Source organism: Cyprinus carpio, chromosome B4, assembly GCF_018340385.1.
Source record: "Cyprinus carpio isolate SPL01 chromosome B4, ASM1834038v1, whole genome shotgun sequence".
In the NCBI taxonomy this organism is placed as follows: Eukaryota; Metazoa; Chordata; class Actinopteri; order Cypriniformes; family Cyprinidae; genus Cyprinus; species Cyprinus carpio.
In genome coordinates, this window is record NC_056600.1 from 33,479,873 (window position 1) to 33,504,606 (window position 24,734).

At 38.2% G+C, this 24,734-nt stretch overlaps 1 protein-coding gene across 2 annotated transcripts; it reads right to left on the minus strand.

Moving 5' to 3' along the window:
- Window positions 1–3,273: 3,273 nt before the first annotated feature.
- On the minus strand, window positions 3,274–14,204 carry LOC109045319 (gastrula zinc finger protein xLCGF3.1-like). 2 transcript variants are annotated; one of them, XM_042722943.1, is made up of 3 exons: window positions 14,145–14,204; window positions 13,473–13,618; window positions 3,274–4,672 (listed from the first exon to the last, which is right to left on the minus strand). In XM_042722943.1, the coding sequence occupies exons 2-3, from the start codon at window positions 13,549–13,551 to the stop codon at window positions 3,606–3,608; spliced, it is 1,146 nt and encodes a 381-aa protein (XP_042578877.1). In that variant the 5' UTR covers window positions 13,552–13,618; window positions 14,145–14,204; the 3' UTR covers window positions 3,274–3,605. The 2 variants fall into 2 exon arrangements, with proteins under 2 accessions (XP_042578877.1, XP_042578876.1); XM_042722942.1 differs by lacking the exon at window positions 14,145–14,204 and having other exon boundaries at window positions 13,473–14,136.
- Between the last annotated feature and the right edge of the window lie 10,530 nt (window positions 14,205–24,734).

Here is a 24,734-nt window from a genome sequence, read left to right on the forward strand (position 1 = left end):
CATTAATGTCACAAATTATGAAAGGCTTGAAACTGACATTTAATAATTCACTTATTTCTTTCAGTAGGTCATATATAGGCCTACTTATTAGTTATCTGGCCTTTTCTAACACATTTTATTCCCATTTACAGAGCACAACCTGTTAAAAATTAAAACCATGAACAAAAAAAAATAAAACTATCACTCATTCTCATTCCTTTGTATTAATTGAAACGTGTTTAAATAATAATTAATCCATTTAAAATAAATAATAATAAATAATACTGATAATAATATGGTTTAGTATACAGAGCTTGGCCTTGTGGGAGATTGGGGGAATCCATAAAATGTAAAAAACAAAAATGAATTAGACAACACATTACAACTTAAGAGTTGTGTCATTTAATTAGAAAAGATCCCCTGATTCACAACATTCATTTCCAAACACAAATCAGGTAGAGCCCTGCACGGGTTATACATGCAAAGTTATACTTCTTAATGTTTCATTATTAATTAATTTAGAAAAATGTTTTCTCCATTTTACACTGAGTAACAGTAGTGTGACTGAATTCAGTCCAGTTGGAGGAGGTTGGGGTAGTTCTGTATAGCTTGAGGGGGTTGAAATAAAGCTGTGGATCTCTTGCTCTTTCATATGAAGAGTGTGTTGAGCATTTCAAACTTGCAGAGCAGGTTTAGGCAAAGTGTCTGTTTTAGGAAAAATGCCTAGTTTGCTTTGGCTTTTGCAATGGCATACAAAGTATTACAATACATACAATATAATATGGTTTTGTTTTTTCTAAGGAGAGATGATGTGCCTTTGAGAGAGAGACAAAGAAACTGGCTAAAAGACATGTGCATCTGCCAGAGAGACAAAAACTTTTGTTCTTAATCTATAAACTTTAACAGAGATGTCTAGAGGGTCTTCAATAGTGGTGCTGTAACAAAGCATCAACAGAGTGAGAATCCATCTGCAGCTTTATTCCAAAACGGAGTAAACAGGCAAGGTCAAACACCAGCAAACACAACAGAGAAGGCAATCCAAATCATAGTCAAGAGAATGCAAGGGTCAGGGCAGGTAGAAAACAATCAATAAACAAGAGACAGTCCAAGGTAATATACAGAGAGATCAGGCACGGAAGGAAACCACTCAGAAATGTACACCAGGGCAATACAAGACTTCACAATGAGGAAGGATCTGGGAGATGCTTATATAGTCACCTAATGGGTGTCAGGTGTAGGAGTAATCAGGACCAGGTGTGTGGGTGATTAGTCCGAATAAAGATCAGTACTTGGGCGAGAGTTCCCTCTGGTGGCGAGCGGGAAGAACTACGGGAGTCTCGTTCGTGACAGGTGCCCCTCACGTAAGATTTTTGTAGTTACTAGTAGACATCCATTTAAGTCATTATTCAACTAGTCACACATTTATATAAAATTAAATAAAATTAAATTAAATTTATGCATTTAGCAGACGCTTTTATCCAAAGCGACTTACAGTGCATTCAAGCTATCAATTTTTACCTATGATGTGTTCCCGGGGAATCGAACCCCCAACTTTGCGATTGGTAACACAATGCTCTACCACTTGAGCTACAGGAGCACTATAATAAAATTAACAGTCTAATCAATATTGAGCATTACGCACGCACACGCATTAAGTTTGCCACAAACACAGGCAGAAATAGCCTAATAATTGTGAAAAAGGAGACATTTTAATTATTTATTAATAAATTAATGTTTTCTTGTCAGCTGCAAGATAAAATTCACAGTGCTGACTCTCATCTCCACAGTACTGGACGCGCCTTTAGAGAGAAATGTAACCTTCACAGATTACATAATCAGGGAGTATTTCTTTTTGTTTTGAATTGGTTTGTTTAAAAGTAGACATTTCAAGCTTTTCGTATAAGCCTACCATATATATTTCTCATGTATGTGAGGCACCCCAATTTTAAGTTATTTCATTATCAGGAAACATTCAAGTGATCGAGAGGGCGCCTCCCTGTCATGCATGCGCATTAAAAATTTCCGCACAAACACTTTAATATGAATAGTAATAGAGCACATTTCTTTTGCGTTTTACTTAAATTGTATGAAAGCAAGTAAAGAAGGCTCCCTTTAAAATCACTGAAGTTGTCAAATAATGAAGCTCTTTTTTTAATTGTGTGCACTTTGTTGATTATAATGAGAGAACTTGAGTTTAAACTAAGCGCCAACCTCCTGCTTTCTCTCGTGAAGCCAACAAGGAAGTGACTAAAACTGCAATTCATCGACTGGCCACTTAAGGCTGCCCAACTTTACAGCAGAAAAGGGCACTTGCACCTGACACATGACATTTCCTGTTTCCAACAGGTCGCGCTATAAATTATACCTGAATATTGGATTGTAGATGTTTTCAGGCCAGTAATCTTACTAAGCACGAGAAGTTTGGGGGAGATTGGACATTGGAAGTTTAAAGTTAATATAAAACAATATATTTCCTGTTGTCAGCAGGTGGCATTATGATTATAACTGAATATCGGCCTTTAGCTGTGTTCAGGCCAGGAATCTTGTGAAGTTTGGACCAGATTGGATATTGTATGACTGAGTTACAACAACAACTTCCCGCTTCATGTCATTAATAGCATTAGCACTCAGTAAGTGTTGCTTGAATGTTTCTAGCATGTTTAGCTCATAATGGCATATAATACTGTGCTGCTAACAGTGCATCACACCATTAAACATGTCACTTCCTGTTGCCAGTAGACGGTGCTATTAATATAACCGAATATGAGCATGTAGAGGTGTTCAGGCCAGGACTCTTACCAAACGTGAAGTTTTGGGCAGATTGGAGATTGCATGCCTGAGTTAAAGCAACTTCCTGTTTCATTGTATTAATAGCATGCTTTAACAAATTAGCTAAGTGTTTCTAGCATGTTGATAGCCTATTTACAATTACTGACATTTGTTAATATGTTGCAAGGAGTCCATTAAAGTGTTAAACGTCACTTCCTGTTGCCAGTAGGTGGTGCTATGACTATAACTGAATATGGGCATGGACGTGTTCAGGACAGAACTCTTATCAAAAGTGTGAAGTTTTGGGGCAGACATTGTATGCCTGAGTTATAGCAACTTCCCTTTCATGGTGAAACAGCGAAATTTCCTGTTGTGTTTACGACTTCATTCCAAGAGACTTTTTTTTGTAGGTGTAGGGACATTACATGCATGTACCGAATTTCGTACACGTACGTAAATCGTTGTAGGAGGTGTGCTCCGTTTTGCGCTTTGGTGGTGCTATCGAGCCATTTTACCTCTCTCAACCTAATGCCTTGGAGGGCCTCAGTCTAAGTGTCTTGAAATATCTATACTGAGGTCTTTCTCCCAGGACATCTTCGAATGTTGGATAGGAGGAACCCTTAAAATATTCAACAAATCTAGAAACAAGACCCTTCAAATTGAGTTCAGATGTCATACAAAGACGCTCAGGGGATTTGTAAGTTTCAAAACTGGGATATTACTTTTAATGTAATACCGTTCCTGTACCTTTCTAAAGAAATGAGAAGGGTGTAATCCAAGAAATCAGCTCCTTTTTTTAAAAAAAAACTTGTCACTCTGAGGAAAACTGCAATTTCTTACCAGAATGAGTTTGCAAATTAGGTTTCAGTTTGTTTAGAAATGCGAATCTCTCTCCTGTGTGAATTCTCATGAATCTTTAGGGTCCTTTTTGCCGTGAAACTCCTTCCACACTGAGGGCAGGTGAAAGGTTTCTCTCCTGTGTGAACTCTTAAGTGAACCTTGAGGCCATCTTCTCTTGAGCAACTCTTTCCACAGTGATGGCACATGAAAGGCTTTTCTCCGATGTGAATTTTAACATGATCCTCAAGGTGATTTGTGTCTGTGAAATTCCTTTCGCACTGATGACATTTAAAACGGTTTTCTCTTGAATGAATTCTCATGTGATATTTAAGGCCTTCTTTATATCTCAAACTCTTTCCACACTGAACACATATGAACGGTCTCTCTCCAGTGTGAACTCTCATGTGAGTATTTAAGGTTTCTTGACGTGTGAAACTCTTTCCACACTGTTTGCAGGTGTAAGGTGTGAAACCTGTATGAACTCTCATGTGACTCTTAAAACCTCCAATTCGTATGAAACTCTTCCCGCATAGTTTGCAGGTGTAAGGCTTCTCTCCAGTGTGAATTCTCATGTGGACCTTAAGGTTTTTTTTCTCTCTAAAATACTGTCCACACTGAATACATGTGAATGGTTTCTCTCCAGTGTGTACTGTCATGTGATTCTTAAGTTGTCCTTTTTGTGTGAAATTCTTCCCACATAGTTTGCAGGTGTAAGGCTTCTCTCCAGTATGATTTCTCATGTGGATATTAAGGTGACCTTCCCGTGTAAAACTCTTTCCACACTGACAGCATATGAACTGTTTCTTTTCAATGTGAATTTTCTTGTGGACTTTAAGGCTTTCTTTTTGATTGAAAATTTCTCCACACTTTCGGCAGGTGAAATGTTTCTCTCCAGTGTGAATTCTCATCTGGGAATTAAGGGTTGTACTTTGCGTTTTTTGAGATTTTTTTGGTGTTGAATTGTTTTCATTCTGTGAGCAACCAATCGATTTTTCTCCAGGTTTGAAATCATGCTGTTTCTTATTGTGCTCTTTCTCTTCAGTTTCATTCAGTTCTTGACTCTCCTCTTTCAGCGCCATCAGGTCTGAGAGGGAAAGAGACAAAAACAAGTTTAATGGCACAAAGCAACAGACATCCAACTGACAGTAGTGTTGTCAACTGACTAAAATTAATTGCACATTTACAGTAACTAATCACATGTTTTTCTAATATATTTACATTGTCACATTAAATCTCTAAATAATGCAGAAATAACAAAGATTGTGCATTTAAAATATATTGTTTAATGGCATCTTTTTAACATGTAGCCTATTGTTAATGAAGGCCAGTATCATTGATACAAATACAGCTATTGGTGTCTTTATTAAACACATTTTCATCTCAAATTTAGGCGTTAATTATAGCCATTCGGCATTCAAGTATCAATGAAAGCCATTAATTTTTATATTTATGAGGCTTTTAAAAATTGTGAATTTAAAACAATCTTCACTTAAAGAATAATTTGTATGAACTATAAATTGAATATAGATTAATCTTTATTCAAGCTACAAAAGTTAATCAGTGAGCAGAACAGAGCAGTGGGTGATTTCTCACGCTTTCTCGGTTTCTTTTTTTATTTACATCAGTGAATTAAAACTGCAACAGGTTTCGCTTTAATGCTGCATTCCCAGCCTGGTCTCATTGTTTATAAAACGTACATTTATGAATGTTTTAATTAATGCTGAAACGTGCGATTTTCACATATTTTTTTTTCATCATATAGATATGTATCAATGCATTTTTATCTCTTTTTTTGACCCCTTAACCGACCCCCCAAACCTAAACATAACCATTTTGTTGTGAATATAAAAAGATCTAAACCATAAAAGACCAAAACATGCAGGGTAATTACTATTTTAGTAACCTCTAAATCTAACAATAACCATTTCTTAAAAATATGTACAGTATAAAGAAAAACATGACATACAAGTGCAATCACAATAATTTATTTACTACAAAAATGTCAAAAGCAACAAAAGTCCAAATAATGATCCATTGCAGTCGCATTCCTCTCTAATGCAATGCTAATATTGTATGTGGTGCAGAGCACAATTTAAATTATCGCAAATATTGTCAAGATTATTACCCTGATCCACTTGGTGAAGGTGTGCATTTCTCATTCAAACACACCTCACCAGAAACACAGCATGTCGCAATCTGTGACGAGACTCAATACGCAACTTTGATTTTCTTTTTTAAGTTGCATTAAAAAAAATCCCATGCCACGAGTTAGCCTAAGTGTTTTTGGACTTATTTTAAAAAATGTATCTTGAAAATGTGATTATAATATAAGTTTGCATTCTGCAAGTGAACGTCGCCTTATTGTGCCATTATGTGTATATATATATATTATATATATATATATATATATATATATATATATATATATATATATACCATATTAAATTCAGACACTTTTATCCAAAGCGACTTACAGTGCATTCAGGCTATCAATTTTTACCTATCATGTGTTTCCGTCGATCGAACCCCCAACCTTGCGCTTGTTAACGCAATGCTTTACCACTTGAGCTACAGAAACACATATATATATACGTATATTAGTGATGTCAAAATTAGCACGTGAACACAGGCGATTAAATTTTTCAGTTAAACGCATTAAAAATATTTATCACATTTAACGCAGGGGCGGGGCTAGGGTTTGCCACTCCACTCACAACTGCTACTTCTAACACTAGCTTGCTCTATTCTTTTTTTATTCCACAGGGCATTTTTCATGTTTGCTACAAAATTTCCATAATTTGTGTGGCCCAAGTTTCATTATTTGAATCACATCAACATATTCTAAGCTTTTCCAGTTGCCAGATCTTGAATGAAATGCCTTCTCATTACAGCCCGACCGATATATAGTTTTGCTGATATTATCGGGCGATATAAGCCTGTTGAAGATGAAGGAGAATATGCCGCCAATATGAGCATTTTTAAATGTAAATGTAAGTTATCTAGTAAGCTATCAGATTTCTGTTATTGGAAGTTGATTTACAAACATAATTTTCATGAATAACAGATACACACTGAAAGTTAACAAATCTGTCTTCTATAAGGATTGCATATGATAATATGGCCTGTTCAATTTATTTCAGTGGTAACGTTCTTTTATACTAATTTAAAATTTTGTTGAAAGTTTGTGCAGTGTAAATGAATATGGATCATTATTACCTTTTTAGTTTCTTTCATTTGCAAAAAATATGACAACATATCTTGTCATCTTCCCTTAAGAGTGAACAGTTCAGTTAATGAATACAAAATGCAACAAGTTTAAAAAAAAACTCAACCTCTAGAAACACATCAATCAAAAAAACTAAATAAATTAAAATATAAAGTTATGTTATATGATTTTAATGAAGTTACAATATCCAGTTACACCTTTAGGAAACTCCAAAGTGAAGATCGGGAGACTGAGTGAATTTTCATCAGGTTCTTGATTGAGTACTGATGGTACTGTGTGGCGCTGCAGTCATCAAGACTGACTAAAGCACTGAATCACTGCAGTTTTGGTGAATGTGATTTTGCCAAGTAAGATGTGTCAACATCCTGGATCAACATTACTGTCCAAAAATACAGATTTAACCAAATTCCTACACCTAAACCTAACCTTACCCATAATTTATTCCTAAAACCTGAGGGAAATGATAGCTGATTAACAAGGGTGTAGAAGCACCTAATCCTGATTGTAAGCCTAAAACTGACATTTCCTGAAAAGTTATCTCTCAATTCTGATTGGTTCCTTGGAATGATGTTCCAGAATCAACACGGATGTTGATCCAGGAACTTGTTGTACTTGGTGAAATCACATGTGAGCGTGATTTGACCAACAACATTTTGTGGCGCCACTCGCGACTGGTTGTCTACACTGGATGCAGTAAACTGTGTCAGCATGCCATAAATAGAATGAGACACCAAAGTTCTATTTTCAACGGTCACTTTGTCGTGTCGCAGGCACTGTGTCAGCATAGTTTGTCAGTAGACAGTAACCTAGCAGATTGAAAAGTTAGTATCTTTCTGCAGTCCAATAGACGGCAGTGCGGTGGTGGCTTGAGTCTGTTGAATGGTGATTTAACGCTACGTTGACACCTAGTTGGAGAGACTCAATGCTACGTAAATAAACAACAATGTCATTTTGTTTTACTCTCACAACGAGCTTATTATATTTGTTTGCTACAGTAGTAGGGCCCTATGATTTCCGTGATGCAGAAAACATGGACGGAATCGCGGAATCCAGTCATGAAAACTGAATTTTGTGTATAAAGCAGAATTTCATGGAATTTGTCTTATTTTTGATGAATAAATAAAAACTGGGAAGTGTCCAAATTTTTGACTATACTGTACTATAATATAGCCTACACATAAAGAATATCAGCTGATGTATCGATATTGGTCTTTTTTTAACTCCCTAATAGCAGTATCAGCCCCCAAAAAACCCATATCGGTCAGGCTCTACTTTTCATACAATCGACACATATTATTTTCTACCCATTTGTCCCCTAAACTTGGTAAACTACAACACAGTGATGCTATTGATATCTGCGCAGGTAGTACTGCGGGAAGGAAACAAGGATCACTGGTAGAAATGGGTGAAGAAGACTCAGGTGGTGCTCTGGTAAAAAATTAAATATACATGTAAATTGAGATATAGGTTACACTTCAAATGGCTATGGCTTAATTGATTAAATATGAGCCCTGCAAGTTTCAAAGTCAGGTGCTGCGCTGCTTTGTTTACTGCGATTACCGGGGAAATGGCTATATTCCTGGTGAAATGAATTTGCATTTTTCAATATGCCCTTTTGCTCTTTGTTTAGACCAAAACAGCTCTTATTTTTACGCAGAAATTGTAAATGTGAACCTGTGGATCGACAAGAAGATAATGAATTATCCTATATTCTACACTAAAATATGTGTTACTAGATTAATATAATAGTTTGATAATAATTGTTTAAATACAATAATAATAATAATATAATAATTGTTTTAATTAATATAATAACATAATATAATGTAATAAAAATAAATGTAATAATTGATACTTTTGACTTTTTTATTTAGTATTGAAAGTAGAGACCCATTCCAATTTGTGATATACCTTTAATCTCAGTACAAAAAAAAGTTCTCCTTTTAAAGGGACATTCCACAATTTTTGAAAATATGCTCTCAATCCGGCATAATAATCAAGGAACGCAGTGCCTGAAATTTGCCGGCTGCAACTCTGCAACCACACAAACTAGCTGGGGACTAGTTTCAGGCACTGCATACAAGGTATATACAGGAATCATGGAGTTAAATTTAGTACCTTTTAATACTCTTTAAATAAAATTTAATATATAATCACCACATCCAAGATTTAACCGGTTACATCTGCGACACTTTAACTTACATTTACTATATATTGATTGCAAGATAGCACAACTAAACAGACTTACTTTGTGATATCTCCTTATCAATGTTACATTATTCAGAAGGGTGGGCATGAAGCCCAAGATAATTAACTGAGTGACTAACCAATGCAAGAAACAAGAATTTGAACAATAAACAAAACAACTGACAAAACTTACTGTGGAGGGAAAATAAAGCTCTCTGAGCTAATGGGACAATGAGTTTGCACAGTACATTCAAAAGATATATTTGTAACATCAACTCTTATAACAGGGTATATACAGGAATCATGGGGTTAAATTTAATACCTTTTAAGACCTTTTTTAAGACTCTTTTCATACATTTTAAGACCTCATCGCCACTCCAAGTTTTAACCGGTTACATCGGCGACACTTTAACTTACATTTACTATAAAACATGTATTTGTAACATCAGCTCTTATTACTCTCTGCAAACCATAGATATTTTGTGGAACACTTTTCATGACAAACATCTGACTGGTCAGACAGTTTACCTGTGATTATGGAGTGCTTGATTTGATAGTCACAACACCACACCATAAAAACTCAAAAATAACATAAAATAAAAAAAAAACAAAAATAACACACACACCCTTAAAATTGCACACCAAAACCACATCACAATAAAAAAAAAAAAAAAAAAAAAAAAATTAAAAAAAACACCCCAAAGTCAAAAAATGTCATTTCCATCCCTAAAATACATATTTTACAGTCACTGTTATGCACATTTATCATAAACACAGCTCAAATGCTTCCTACTAGTGTGGCCCAAAACACATTTAGCACAGTTTTATTACAGGTAGAATGCAAAATGTTTCAGTGCAAGCATTTCAACCAAATGTAATGTATGCAATCTTTCAAAGCTTTTAACCCACTGGGGAAAATCAACCCATTGCAACAGTTTAAAAGCAGCCCAATTTCGTGAAAAACCAAAAAAAAAAAAAAAAAAAAAAACTGCATCCAACATGAGTTGCAGAAGTCAGATTGGCTGATCACGGGTCAAAAGTAAGGAGAAATGACTGACAAGATGTTGGAGGATTTGCTCCTCAACAGATAGCGAGTACATTGACAAATATTGATGTACTCACTTTACACAGTGCACGCGCGATCGCCAAATCGAAAGTGAACTTGCAGCGCTTATTTCAAAGGGATTTAAATACCCCACAGATTGATAGCGGCGCCCTGATCCTCAAAAATTAAATACAATGTTAGAATGTTTGCGGGAGCAGATTCAAAACTCGCGGAAGCGGATGGGAGCATGCGGTAATGATAGCGCGGGGCTTGTTGATCCCGCTCTCGCTGAATTTCTGAACACGCAGCAGCGCAGTCAGTCAGTGATGATGTCAAATCTTAAAAATTTAATACTTTGGTAAATGGCATTTAAGACTTTTTAATACTTTTTAATGGCCTTAATTTTCTCTAAATTGATTTATCAACTTTTAATACTTTTTAAGACCCCGCGGACACCCTGTATAACAGTCTGCAAACCATAGCTGTTCTTTGGAACAATTCTCAAGACAAACACCTGACTGATCAGACAGTTTACCTGTGATTACAGAGTGCTTGATTTGATGCAGACTTAACAGAGTATCAGTAATACTCCACCTGATCGTGTCTAAATGATCATGGAAGGTAAAATCACAACTATTACATCATTTCAACCAAATGTAATTTATGCAATATTTCAAACCTTTAACCCACCGGGGAAAATCAACCCATGGCAACAGTTTAAAAGCAGCCCAATTTCATTGAAAAAAAACGACAACCCTGCATCCAACACGTGCTGCAGAAGTCAGATTGACTGATCACGGGTCAAAAGTAAGGAGAGATAACTGACAAGATGTTGGAGAATTTCTTCCTACCCCACAGATTGATGGCGGCGCCCTGATGCGTGAAAATTAAATACAATATTTGAATGTTTGCGGAAGCGGACACAAATAAATCACTGGAGCAGATGGAACTGGGAGCATCCGGTAATGGTCAGAAATTCAGCGAGAGCGGGATCAACAAGCCCCGCGCTATCACACAGCAGTGCATTCAGTAAGTGAGCGCCCTAACAGATGACGTCAAATCTTGCGGGATTCCATAAATAAACTACACAGAACCCCACTATTCGGACAAATATACATAATGAAAAGATGACACAAAATGTAATACTTTGGTAAATAGCTTTTAAGACTTTTTAATACTTTTTATTGGCCTTAATTTTCTCTAAATTGTTTTATTAACTTTTAATACTTTTTAACACTCCGCAGACACCCTGGCCTAATATCATTGCGCCTGCTGCATGGTACGGCAGCAAAGTTTCTTGATTATTACACCGGAATAAGAGTATAGTTCTAAGCCATATCGGCCTAGAAAATCACAACTTTTCATTTTCCGTCGGTCTTAGTACACAATGTAACTACAGAACAGTCAAGTTTTAAATAGAAAAAATATAGAAACTCTTTGGTGATTTTTGAGCGAGATGCTAACGGTCTAATCGGATTCAATGATCTATGCTAAGCTAAGCTAAATGTGCTACCGCCAGACCCGGAGATCAGCTGAATGGATTAAAAAAATGGTAAAACTCAACTTTAGGGGAGTTGGAAAATGAGCCTATTTTCAAAAATAGTGGAGTGTTCCTTTAATCCACAAATGCAAGAATGTGAAACAGTTAAAGGGCGAAAGTCGGCAGCACATTAATGCCAGAATGTAAAATTTTATGCATTTAATGATCCATTTTCATTTGTAATTTACATAATAAAGCAAAATTTGCACCTATTTTCTAGTGCGAAAGCACAGCATTTGCTTGTGCATTACATTACAGCTTTGCTTAACTCTTGCATTATATTGAGATCTCACATAGGAGTATAAGAGCAGGGGTCTCCAACACGTCGCTCGTGAGCTACCAGTGGCTCATGGTCTGATTGGAGGTAGCTCGCCAAGACATACTTGACATATGGGCCGTGATGTTATTTTAATTATGCCGTTTTGTATTTTAAAGTATCATTAAACCCTTATTTGATTATCGCAATTTGAAAAACTCACAGTAAATACTGCTCAGCTTTAATCAAAGTTATTAGTTTCATTTTGTGTGAAAACATGACTGAAGGCTGGCTGCTGAGGGAAATTATATGAAAGTATGATTCAATTATTTTTGTGAATCGATGGCATTTGCTCTGTGTAATGCGTAATAAAGCAGCGTTTAGAAGCGCAGCGCAGCTTTGTTTGCAGAGGTTACCCTGGAAACAGTTCTGTTCTGCTGTTCATACGCGCCACCTGCTGGCAAACTGTGTATTTACAAATTCATTCAGTCTGACATATTTTTGTTCAGATCAATGCGAAAATCTGACCAAATTTTTGTTGTAAATCTCAACCGGTCGATGGAAAATAAGCTACCTTGTTATCAGAAGTGTTTAGAATGTACATTAGCTTATGTAGAACTGTTTATGGAGCAGATAAATGTAATTTATCATTCTGAATTATCCTTTTTATATAAAAAGAGATTTAAAGGATGAAATGTTATAAATTTATGTTTTAAAAAAATGGTCAAAACTTTATTTGAACACGTAGTACGTCAGAAGATAACATGTTATGAATATTTTTTGTTGATTTAAAATCTGCGCTCAGCTGCTTTCATTTGTAAAAAGTAGCTCCTGAATGAAATAAGGTAAGAGAATCCGGTTTTAGAGACGCATATATAACACATACATTCATGCATGCCGTTTTTGCTCTCTCTGTTCCTGTACCTCCACTGAAAAAAATTATTGGATTTTCTCAATTTTTTAAGGTACGTGGTTGCAATCAACTGATTTTAGCTGGATTTAAATAAATTAAGTTCATGGAAGACGGAGAAAGAGGAAGGGAGGAACATGAAGTAAATTACACACATCCATACCCAAAATACACATTTTGAAGCGGTTTTGTTAATTTTTGGAAACGTATGTTTTTAATAAGTAGCTAGATAAGAACGTTTTGTGTGCAAGTGTGTGCAGTTTACATCATACAACCAAAAGTAAAAGTATCGTAAACCTGTTAACCATTATTTATTTATTTTTTTCATAAGTTGAAAACCCTTATTATAAAACCCACAGAAAAATCTCGAAGGAACCCGCGGTGAATTAGATCCCTACTCTATAATTATAAACTCACTGGCCATGTTCTCTGTCCTCTAAAGCCCTTTAAATGAAGAACAAATCTAGGCAGCCTGCAGTAACTATAGAGAGCTGTATCAGCTGGAGAAATGTTTTATATCACTAGCAGAATGATGTTTTTTTTGAAGCTTTCTGAAGTTTTCTTCCACCTGGAAACAATCATGTTCACAAGATACTAGTACAGTGAGTGCTTTTGAGAATGAAAAAAATACTAAAATTAATTATTCACATTTCATGGCTTATATATATATATATATATATATATATATTTCTGTAGATCTGGACATTTTAATAAACCTACCAGTTAGTTCCTCAGTATCTTCATGTTTGAATGTTTCTTCAATCTTCATGTCTTCACTCTCCTCTTTAATAAACTCCATCTTTATAATAGTGTCACGTGGATCTCAGTTAATCCAAGAGTTTTTCTGTCTGTTTGATCACTTTGTCCTGTTTAAGAAGAGAATGATTAACAGAAAGAAAAATAAATGCAAGATACATCTCTGGGTGCTTCTCAATCAGTTCCCTAGTTCAGCAGCACTATTTTAGAAAAAAACAAAAACAAATGTAAGGTTCATATTCGTATTTAGATGTATATTTGGCATTTACTGATTTATGTTAGATTTAATACTTTGATGAAAACATTTGCAGTTTGTTTGTAAAATTTGCGACACGTCTGTGTTTGTATTTTGAGCGACAGTGTGACGTCAGCGAGCGTTTCGAATCAATGAATCATTTCACGATGAAATTGATTCAGTTGACTCGAGGTTTCGAAAAGCTCTGCATCGCTACTTTCAGTGACTGAACTCGTGTGAAGATGAACTGATTCACTGAACACCTCTGTTACTCGTGCGCTTCACTCACACGAAACAACCTTCGGTAATGTCACTAAGGTAAAAATAAGCACAGCTTTACATACAATTCTCCAAATAAGTTTGACTGATTTAAACACTTTAAAACGATTAAGAGCACACACCTTTTCTTCAGCCGAATCACAGACACAGGAGCGCGGCGCAGCCTTATGACGTCATAACGCCACACCAAAATAAAAGTTTTGTCTAGACGCTAAAATAATATAATTTTACATTAGTAAACAAATATGTCAAAACCAACCAGTCATAAGTAGTACAGGTATATTTGTAGAAATAGCCAACAATTCAATGTATGATCAAAAGTTTTTACTTTCTTAATGTTCTTATTAAATGTTGATGCAGTTATTAAACTCTATTGTGTCCTCAATATCTGTTCACAAGCATTGGACACAGTTAAAGTGTCATTTGAACTTGATTTCACAATCCACGCCTACGTTATCTTGAGACTCACTTCAATAAAAAAATCACGATTAAACTTCAACGCACGTTATACTGCCCTGTCTTCGGAGGAAATGTTAGTAATGCATGAAAGTTGTGTATTTAAGCAACATTATTACATTTAACCACAATATTTAAATGTAAAGTTTTACATTTCAATTAATACAAGTTGGTATGGTGCTAGAGTTCTCCTGCAATGTGTGGCTATCTTCTATATACCTATAGTGGTTTTACAAAATACAGTAAAATAGCTCATGAGTTTGACAGCCAGTGTTGACCAGGGTTTATTTATGAGCAGTACAGCCTGCTTTGACACTGAGAAGTGTTCCACCTCAGCCAGAAGTCTTCCGTAAGGTACCACAGGGCTCTCAAGTTTTGAACTGAGTTCAGAGTGAGATTTTGGCGGCGGTTTGATGGGGACGGGTGTCTGATCTCATAAATGACACATATTCTTACAAATAAAATACTATTTATTTAATTCAGCATTTATTTGTGTGTTTGTGTGTGAGAGAGATAACGGTCAGTGTTGTTTATTGTAGGTGTTGGTAGCTGGTTTTGAGGCCTTCAGCACAAGGGTTGGTGGCTCCCATTTGAAGCACTGTGGCTCCAGGCCAGCCATTTTTACTGTCATGATGGATGACGGGGTTCCATCAAGTGCTAAGCTGTTCCTGGTTTTGGTCTTGTTTAATCCCACCATGGAGAAAAACCTCTCAGCGTCGGCATTTGAATCAGGGAGCACTAACACCAATGCAGCTATTTTAGAAAGCCTCCCAAACTGGCTCAAACCGGTCACCTTTGAAAGAAGGAACCAAGAGCCTCTATTACTCAAATGCTTTGCTTTTATGATTTCAGTTGTGTGTATGTCATGTGATGCCAAATATTTCTTACTTTGCACTTGATTGAGGACATGCTCCCCCAAAACTCCTTAACGTTAAAGGTGATGGGATCTTGTGGCATGGGAATATCCATGAGTTGATATTCCAAGAACTCCTCACTCACCTTGTCCTGTTCCTCTGGCCCATTGAAAGGAAGTAGTTCCTGAAATCTAAAAAGAGCACCATGTGTAAAGAACGGATTAAGTATTTGTTTTGTGACCATGGTCCAAATTATACTTAAAGTATTAAATATGTTGAAATCTTGGAAAATGTGAAACCCTTGCCTGTCTATGAAGTATAGGGCATCTTCCACCTCACACTCCGTCCTCTGCTGCACATCAACGAACTGAGCGTGCTTCAGCAGGGCCTCCTTCAGGGGGAGTCTTTTGATTCCATACTCCACAGCCCTGACCAGAAACGCTAGTGCTGCCTGCTGGAATAGCTGCACCTCCCGAGGTGTGGTGTCTCCAGACTCAAGCAGCCTGTTGAGGGTAGCTCTGGTGGTGAAGCCAATATTTAGTTTTTCTCCTGACAGACAGAGAACAAAAAGAGATCAAGCAAATTAAGTCCAGCTAATTTAAACAGTATATCAGATTAAAAATCACTTTTTAATTCGCCAAATGCATCAGGTAGACACAGGAATTTTACCTGGCAATCAGCACTTTAACTCAAAACTAGAAAAACAGTAAGTGCACATATTCAGCAAGATATGCACAATAAGTGCAAGCGGTTGAAGGTATTCCTCCATGTAAGCATGCTATTTTACCCATAGACTACATATACATTGTATGCCTACACACATTTTATGCCTTTTCCATAACATCAGAGATATCACCCAACTCGCCCAGTAACAATATTCCCCAAAAATACAGGTCTGTCTCCTTATGTGAGACTTGGAAGTTTTACCTGGAGGTTGGTTTAGTGGGTCCATGTAGAGGATGTCATGGACTTATCGGCCCTGTAGTGTTCACGGCTTCATGAACCTCGCAAACAGTTTCATGATGAACTTTCTCATCTGCAAATTTGAAGTTCATAAAAGATTTCCATGTATTACTTGAAAAAGGACATATCAGCCATTGACAAATAAGCAGCAGCATGGCCAAACCTTACATGTTACCTCTCCATGGAGCTGGAAGATGGAAGACCTTTCTCTCTGGAGGAGGAGGTTCAGTGTGGAGAACACTGGCAGCATCACTTGATAGAAAAGGAGGTAAACTTCAGTCAGGGGCTTGGAAAAAGCATCCACCAGCCAGGTTGTTTCTCATCTGTGAACAAAAACAGATTGTGCTTAAAATATATATTTAGTTTGGTGTAATGCACCTGTACTACTGTCAATGAAATAAGCAACATACTTAAAGATTTAAAATAGCTGGTAAGTGGCCCATACTGTCACAGAATCCGAGTAATACACCTCTCCAGGCTTAACCATCGCACTGAAATGTGCAGCAGCATTTCCATGTACTCACTGTCATGGAAGTCACAAAAATCTGAAAAAAAAATAAAAAATTATATATATATATATATAAAACATCAATAGAATAAAAAAGTCTGCATTTTGTTGTATAAAAGTAGAGCTGGTTGAATCACAAACCTGCCAGGTAACCTTTACGATTGGTGCTTCCCTTAAACCAATACCCAACATCCACTGCCAGATCTTCAGGATCAAATCCAGATATCTGCAATACATGAATTCAAATATTTAATACAACACTATCAGCAAACTGTTTTACTTGGCATTGGACAACAGATTGGTAATATAAAGTGTACATGTTTGGCAGTGTTGTGGATAATATGACAGGGGCATCCATGTATGTAAATGCTGCCATTTTCCCTCAGCATTCTGGCTGCAATTGAATTGTTGGCACCTGTATTTACAGGAGCATTGTCAATAGAGAGACCTACACAGTTTCTCCAAGGGATGTTGCTTTCCTGCAGGGTGTCATTGATTTTTATATAAATCACTTCAGCAGTTCCACAGCTCCGCCCACTTGTGGTGCACTTATCAAAGAATCTGTGCACAACTTTGTTGCTGTCAAATATTCGTACTGTGAGGGGATTCATCTTCTCTAGACCTGTAACAATAAAGTGCATAACTAAACCAGCATGTTGTTCAAAAATTGTAATAGTGTACATGTAGAAATGGATAAAAAATACAAATAACTGGTAGTTGTTAAACTCATACCAGTATCATTTGAGCCATCTGTGACAAATGTGAAGGGATTCTCTCTCATCTTCATCACCGGACAACCATCCTTTAAGAACGGAACGAAGAAGGACCAGTATTTCAAAAATCCAGTATTTCTCTCTGTCTGTGTCAGTTTGAGTCTTTTCAAGATGTGTGCGAGGAGAACCAACTTGAGAACGCTGGTCGGCATAAGTGCGCTCCTGGTTTTACTGATGATAAATGCAGCCTTGGAGAATATCCCTTCTGATGGTGTGGAGGTAGATGGGATGCTGTGGATCCTTTTTGCGGCTCTGGACAGCTTTGGGTATCTTTCCTCGTTTTTTTGCAGTACAGCGGTCCTGTATTGCTTTTTGTGGTGTCCTTTAAATAAGTCCTCATCTCACTCTCCTCTGGTGGTTGCTGGACAACAGCATCGACACCACTTGGTTCTTCTCTTTTTGTTCTGAAGGGCCTGCAGGGTCACACTGCTCCACCAAGTCACTGTCCTCTCCTGTACAGGCCTGGCAGCTAGACTCTCAGCCAGATTTTCCACCACAGTGTACACCTCAAACGTGGGTCAAGAACAGCAGCCTTAATATAAATACTGCTCTCCAGGAGACGGTCTTTAAGCTCCCATCGTCTGTCAGTCTCCTCTGTCAGTGTAGTCTTTAGGGATTTAGTAACAGCGCTGTCGTCTTCATGCATCACCAAGTGTCATTTCTTAATGTTCATAAGCATCAGAACAAGCATGTGAAACAAGGCGCCTTGTAGCAGCAACAGTGAGACACACAGGATCCTTCTTTTATGGACAATTGTAGTGAATGCCCCACACAACGGACAGTACAGTTCCCCACAATGGGTCCTGGAACAGTTAATTGGTGCATGCAACCATATTCATTGCATTGTCATGAACAATAAAAACTATCTTAGTATCTGGAATGTCCCAATCAGAAATGACCTCTTTCAGTGTTTGTGAAGTGTGTTCTGCTGTATGACTTTCCTCCATTTTCTTTTCTTCAGTCGCCAGTCTTCAGTAATAAAGTGGGCCGTAGCAGTTCAGATATGCCTCCATTTGCAGCGAGGTCCAAATATCTGTGGTAAGGCTGGCTGCTTCACAATGGTTTATTAACCTGGAAACTTCGGCCCATATGGATGTATATTTCTCATCCACCGCATGCATAACAGTCTCGGTTTGGGAAAAGTGGATCCTGGCTCAAGTGTGTGCATTAATTCTTTAAAACCTATGCCTTCCACAATGTTTGCTAGCCTCATGTCAAGCACAACAAACTCTGCAATTTTGTCCGTGATTTCTCTTTTCCTCTTCTCAGACACTGGGGGTCTCAAATCTAGCTTTCTTTTTCTGCTCCAGTACTACTAGATGAACTGTCGTCATCAGTCTGATATTGCAGGTGGTTCTAGAGAGAGGAATATATCTTATATCCAGTGCTTAATTTGGAAATGAAACATTGACGGATCCAAATCAGCAGTTAAAAGGCACTGTGACCGACACTGACAATACAACTTCAGTTTTCCCGGAACATTCAACGATGACACAACTATAAGAGCATCTTTCACAATTTTCTGCATGGACCTAACTACACAGCCTAATGTTTCAAATCCTGGGTCAAAAATGGGTCACCAGGATAATTTAAGGCAAACATATGTAAGTTACATTAAAAATAACAAAATTAGTTTCCATACAAATAAAATACAATCATAATCTATATAGAAAAAGTATAAATATGCTAATTATATCTGACATAAATAATTGACCTATATAAAACAGATGTGAGGTACAGTGATCCGCAAACAAGTTCACGGAAAGGAAACCCAGAACCGAGATGACAGAACGCACATCCTGTTTGTTTGTTTAATTATAGAAACACAAATGTTCTTTTTATTGCGAGCATGCAAAAATAAAAGTAAACATTTACATTTAGTATACGCTTTTATCCAAAGCGACTTACAAATGAGGACAATTGAAAGCAACCAAAATCAACAAAAGAACAATGTGCTACAGTATAACATGTCTCAGCTTAACATAGTAGGCCTACTACATGTAGGTTATACCTTAGCAAGGTTTTTTCCTATTATTATTATAATATAGGCCTAATAAATAAAAAGAAAACTGATAGAATAGAAAAAGAACAGCAGCTAGTGTTCATTCTTTTATAATTATTTTTTTAACACTTTGCAGGTTGTCTTACTCTTATCTGTGTCAGAAAAGGATCAGAAGACAGATACAATTTCAAGAATGCTCTCTTTATTGAGAATAAAGCAAGCCAAATATAGTCCAAAAGTTACCACACCAGATGAAGCGTTAATACTTCATAAAGCATGTGGATTTGAGTCTCTTTATATAAGTTGTCTAATCAGTGTGAATTGCTTGCATGTGCATCTAATCAGAAGTCAGGTGATTTAGAGCGCTGCCAAGTATTCTGGGATATGGAGTCCAGGGTGGCCCTATTTGAAATCTGAGATGCTTGCTGGGAATTATAGTCCACTGACCTGACAATATGTATGACAAAAAAATGAGTATTTTATGTGTCAGCTGTTTGATCACGCCGGCACCTCATCCACACACACATAATATAGCAACTTGCCATCGCAGTCTGTTCATTATCATTATTAGTATAACCAGTCTACAGCTGCTGTTAGCCTATGCCAAGCACAATTTTGCGCATGTGAAGAGGATTATTTTTTTCTGCATATACAGGTGCTGGTCATATAATTAGAATATCATCAAAAAGTTGATTTATTTCACTAATTCCATTCAAAAAGTGAAACTTGTATATTATATTCATTCATTACACACAGACTGATATATTTCAAATGTTTATTTCTTTTAATTTTGATGATTACAACTGACAACTAAGGAAAATCCCAAATTCAGTATCTCAGAAAATTAGAATATTACTTAAGACCAATACAAAGAAAGGATTTTTAGAAATCTTGGCCAACTGAAAAGTATGAACATGAAAAGTATGAGCATGTACAGCACTCAATACTTAGTTGAGGCTCCTTTTGCCTGAATTACTGCAGCAATGTGGCGTGGCATGGAGTCGATCAGTCTGTGGCACTGCTCAGGTGTTATGAGAGCCCAGGTTGCTCTGATAGTGGCCTTTAGCTCTTCTGCATTCTTGGGTCTGGCATATCGCATCTTCCTCTTCACAATATCCCATAGATTTTCTGTGGGGTAAAGGTCAGGCGAGTTTGCTGGCCAATTAAGAACAGGGATACCATGGTCCTTAAACCAGGTACTGGTAGCTTTGGCACTGTGTGCAGGTGCCAAGTCCTGTTGGAAAATGAAATCTGCATCTCCATAAAGTTGGTCAGCAGCAGGAAGCATGAAGTGCTCTAAAACTTCCTGGTATACGGCTGCGTTGACCTTGGACCTCAGAAAACACAGTGGACCAACACCAGCGGATGACATGGCACACCAAACCATCACTGACTGTGGAAACTTTACACTGGACCTCAATAAATGTGGATTGAGTGCCTCTCCTCTCTTCCTCCAGACTCTGGGACCCTGATTTCCAAAGGAAATGCAAAATTTACTTTCATTAGAGAACATAACTTTAGACCACTCAGCAGCCGTCCAGTCCTTTTTGAAGCGAGACGCTTCTGACGCTGTCTGTTGTTCAGCGACAGCTGAAACCCATGTCTTCCATATGTCTGTGCGTAGTGGTTCTTGAAGCACTGACTCCAGTTGCAGTCCTATCTTTGTGAATCTCCCCCACATTTTTGAATGGGTTTTGTTTCACAATCCTCTCCAGGGTGCTGTTATCCCTATTGCTTGTACACTTTTTTCTACCACATCTTTTCCTTCCCTTCGCCTCTTTATTAATGTGCTTGGACACAGGGCTCTGTGAACAGCCAGCCTCTTTTGCAATGACCTTTTGTGTCTTGCCCTCCTTGTGCAAGGTGTCAATGGTCATCTTTTGGACAACTGTCAAGTCAACATTCTTCCCCATGATTGTGTAGCCTACAAAACTAGACTGAGAGACCATTTAAAGGCTTTGCAGGTGTTTTGAGTTAATTAGCTGATTAGAGTGTGGCACCAGGTGTCTTCAATATTGAACCTTTTCACAATATTCTAATTTTCTGAGATACTGAATTTGGGATTTTCCTTAGTTGTCAGTTATAATCATCAAAATTAAAAGAAATAAACATTTGAAATATATCAGTCTGTGTGTATACAAAACCTAGCTCTCGATGGCGCCGCAGACGGCTGCTTCAGTGCTTGGCTCTCCAGTGTTTGTACTGTTTTTGTTCGTTTTTCCTGTTTTTTGTTTAACAAACACGATCAGTTTCACCAGGGAAGAACTGCTGAACATTCGGCAGAACACACCACAAGATCTTTTACCGGATTTCAATTATTCAGACATTTTACTGAACGTTGTTGTCGGCGGAGCAGCGGCGCTGATCAAACGCTTCAGGACGCGCAAACGGGGGAAACGAGCTGGTGCGCTCGTTAGACTCAGGAAGCGTGGATTTCGAACGCCATTGCCTAGCATCCATCTGGCAAATCTCCGCTCTCTAACCAACAAAACGGACGAAATCCTTCTGCTATCTTGGACAAATAAGGATTTCTCACACTCTGCTGCTCTGTGTTTCACGGAAACCTGGCTCAATGACGCCATACCGGACAGCGCGCTCCATCTGCCGGGCTTTCAGCTGTTCAGAGCGGATCGCGACGCAGAATTAACGGGGAAATTGCGCGGCGGCGGGACATGCTTTTACATCAATGAACGGTGGCGTACAGATGTAACTTTGTTAAAGAAGATGTGCTGCTCAGATCTCGAAACACTCTTCATTAACTGCAAGCCGTTCTATTCGCCGCGAGAGTTTCACTCGTTCATTCTGGTGAGTGTTTATATCCCTCCGCAAGCGCACGTAAGTCTGGCTTTACAGAAACTCGCTGACCAGATCACAGAGACAGAACAACAACACCCGGACTCTGTTTTAATAATTCTTGGGGATTTAATAAAGCCAATCTCTCCCGTGAACTGCCAAAATACAGACAGCATGTTACATGTCCCACCAGAGACAGTAATATGTTGGATCACTGTTACACCACGATAAAGGATGCATATCACTCTGTTCCACGAGCAGCTTTGGGACTGCCTGATCACTGTCTGGTTCATCTTATACCAACCTACAGGCAGAAACTTAAATCTGCTAAACCTGTAGTAAAGACTGTAAAGAGATGGACCAACGAAACAGAGCAGGATTTACAAGCCTGTTTTGACCTCACTGATTGGAGTGTTTTTTGAAGCTGCTACCACCGATCTGGACGAACTCACAGAGACCGTAACATCATATATTAGTTTTTGTGAGGATATATGCATTCCTACCAGGACTTATTTAACATTCAACAATGATAAGCCATGATTTACAGCAAAACTCAGACATCTTCGTCAGGCCAAAGGGGATGCCTACAGAAATGGGGACAGAGTCTTGTACAATCAGGCCAGGAACACACTGAACAAAGAGATTAGAGCGCCTAAAAAGACCTACGCTAAAAAGTTGGAAGACCAGTTTACTTCCAACGACTCAACTTCAGTGTGGAGTGGACTGAGAGCCATCACTAATTACAAGACACCATCCTCCTGCACTGAGGATAATCAACAACTTGTTAACGACCTGAATGAGTTTTATTGTAGATTTGAAACCCCCAACACCCATTCTGACAATCTCTCTACACAACCGTTAACACCTCCTGCAATCCCCCTCTCCACACCTCCTGCTCTTCAAATCTGTGAAGATGATGTGCGCCAGGTCTTCAGGAAGAACAAAAGAAGAAAAGCACCAGGCCCAGATGGCGTTACACCAGCCTGGACATCACTGGACCCTTACTGGACCCCCTGCAGTTTGCTTACCGAGCAAAAAGGTCCGTGGATGATGCAATCAACATGGGATTGCACTTCATCCTGCAACATCTGGACAAAACAGGGACTTATGTGAGGATCCTGTTTGTGGACTTCAGTTCGGCTTTCAACACCATCATCCCAACAGTCCTCCAGACCAAACTGACCCAGCTCTCTGTTCCTAGCTCTATCTGTCAGTGGATCACCAGCTTTCTGACAGATAGGCAACAGCTAGTGAGACTGGGGAAATTCATGTCCAACAGCTGCTCCACCAACACTGGTGCCCCTCAGGGATGTGTTCTCTCCCCACTGCTTTTCTCCCTCTACACCAACGACTGCACCTCAAAAGACCCCTTTGTCAAGCTCCTGAAGTTTGCAGACGACACCACACTCATCGGTCTCATCCAGGGCGGTGACGAGTCTGCTTACAGACAAGAGGTTGAACAGCTGGCTGTCTGGTGCAGTCTTAACAACCTGGAGCTGAACAAGCTCAAAACAGTGGAGATGATCGTGGACTTCAGAAGAAACCCCCCTGCACTCCCCCCACTCACCATCATGAACAGCACTGTGGCTGCAGTGGAGTCATTCAGATTCCTGGGAACCACCATCTCTCAGGACCTGAAGTGGGACAATCACATTGACTCCATTGTTAAAAAGGGCCCAACAAAGGTTGTACTTCCTTCGCCAGCTGAGGAAGTTTAACCTGCCACAGGAGCTGCTGAAACAGTTCTACTTAGCCGTCATTGAGTCTGTCTGTGCACTTCAATAACTGTGTGGTTTGGTTCAGCTACAAAACCATACATCAGAAGACTACAGAGAACGGTTCTTACTACTGAAAAAATTATTATTACTACCCCCCTGCCCACCCTTCAAGAACTGTATTCATCCAGAGTGAGGAAAAGGGCTCAGAAAATCACTCTGGATCCCTCACACCCAAGTTACCCCACTCTTTGAACTCTTGCCATCTGGCCGGCGCTTCAGAGCCGCAAATACCAGGACAGTCAGGCACAAGAACAGTTTCTTCCCCCAGGCAATCTACCTCATGAACAGTTAAATGTTCCCCACTTATACAATAAAAATGTGCAATATCCTTATATTTATTTGTTACCCCTTCATCCTAGTACATCCCTGCATCTTACTCAATCCAATTCCATTATCATTTATAGCACAATTGTTTATACACTTATTTATCTGCAAAGGGTTTTTATTTTTTTGACTGTGTGTTGTTGTCTTTTGTGTCCTGGAAGCTTATGTCACTAAAACAAATTCCTTGTATGCGCAAGCATACTTGGCAATAAAGCTCTTTCTGATTCTGATTCTGAATATAATATGCAAGTTTCACTTTTT

Coding starts and splice junctions, on each gene's coding strand:
- LOC109045319 (XM_042722943.1), bottom strand. CDS start 13,551: ATGGAGTTTATTAAAGAGGAGAGTGAAGACATGAAGATTGAAGAAACA. Junction 4,673..13,472: donor AGATACTGAGGAACTAACTG/GTAGGTTTATTA, acceptor TTTCCCTCTCAG/ACCTGATGGCGCTGAAAGAG.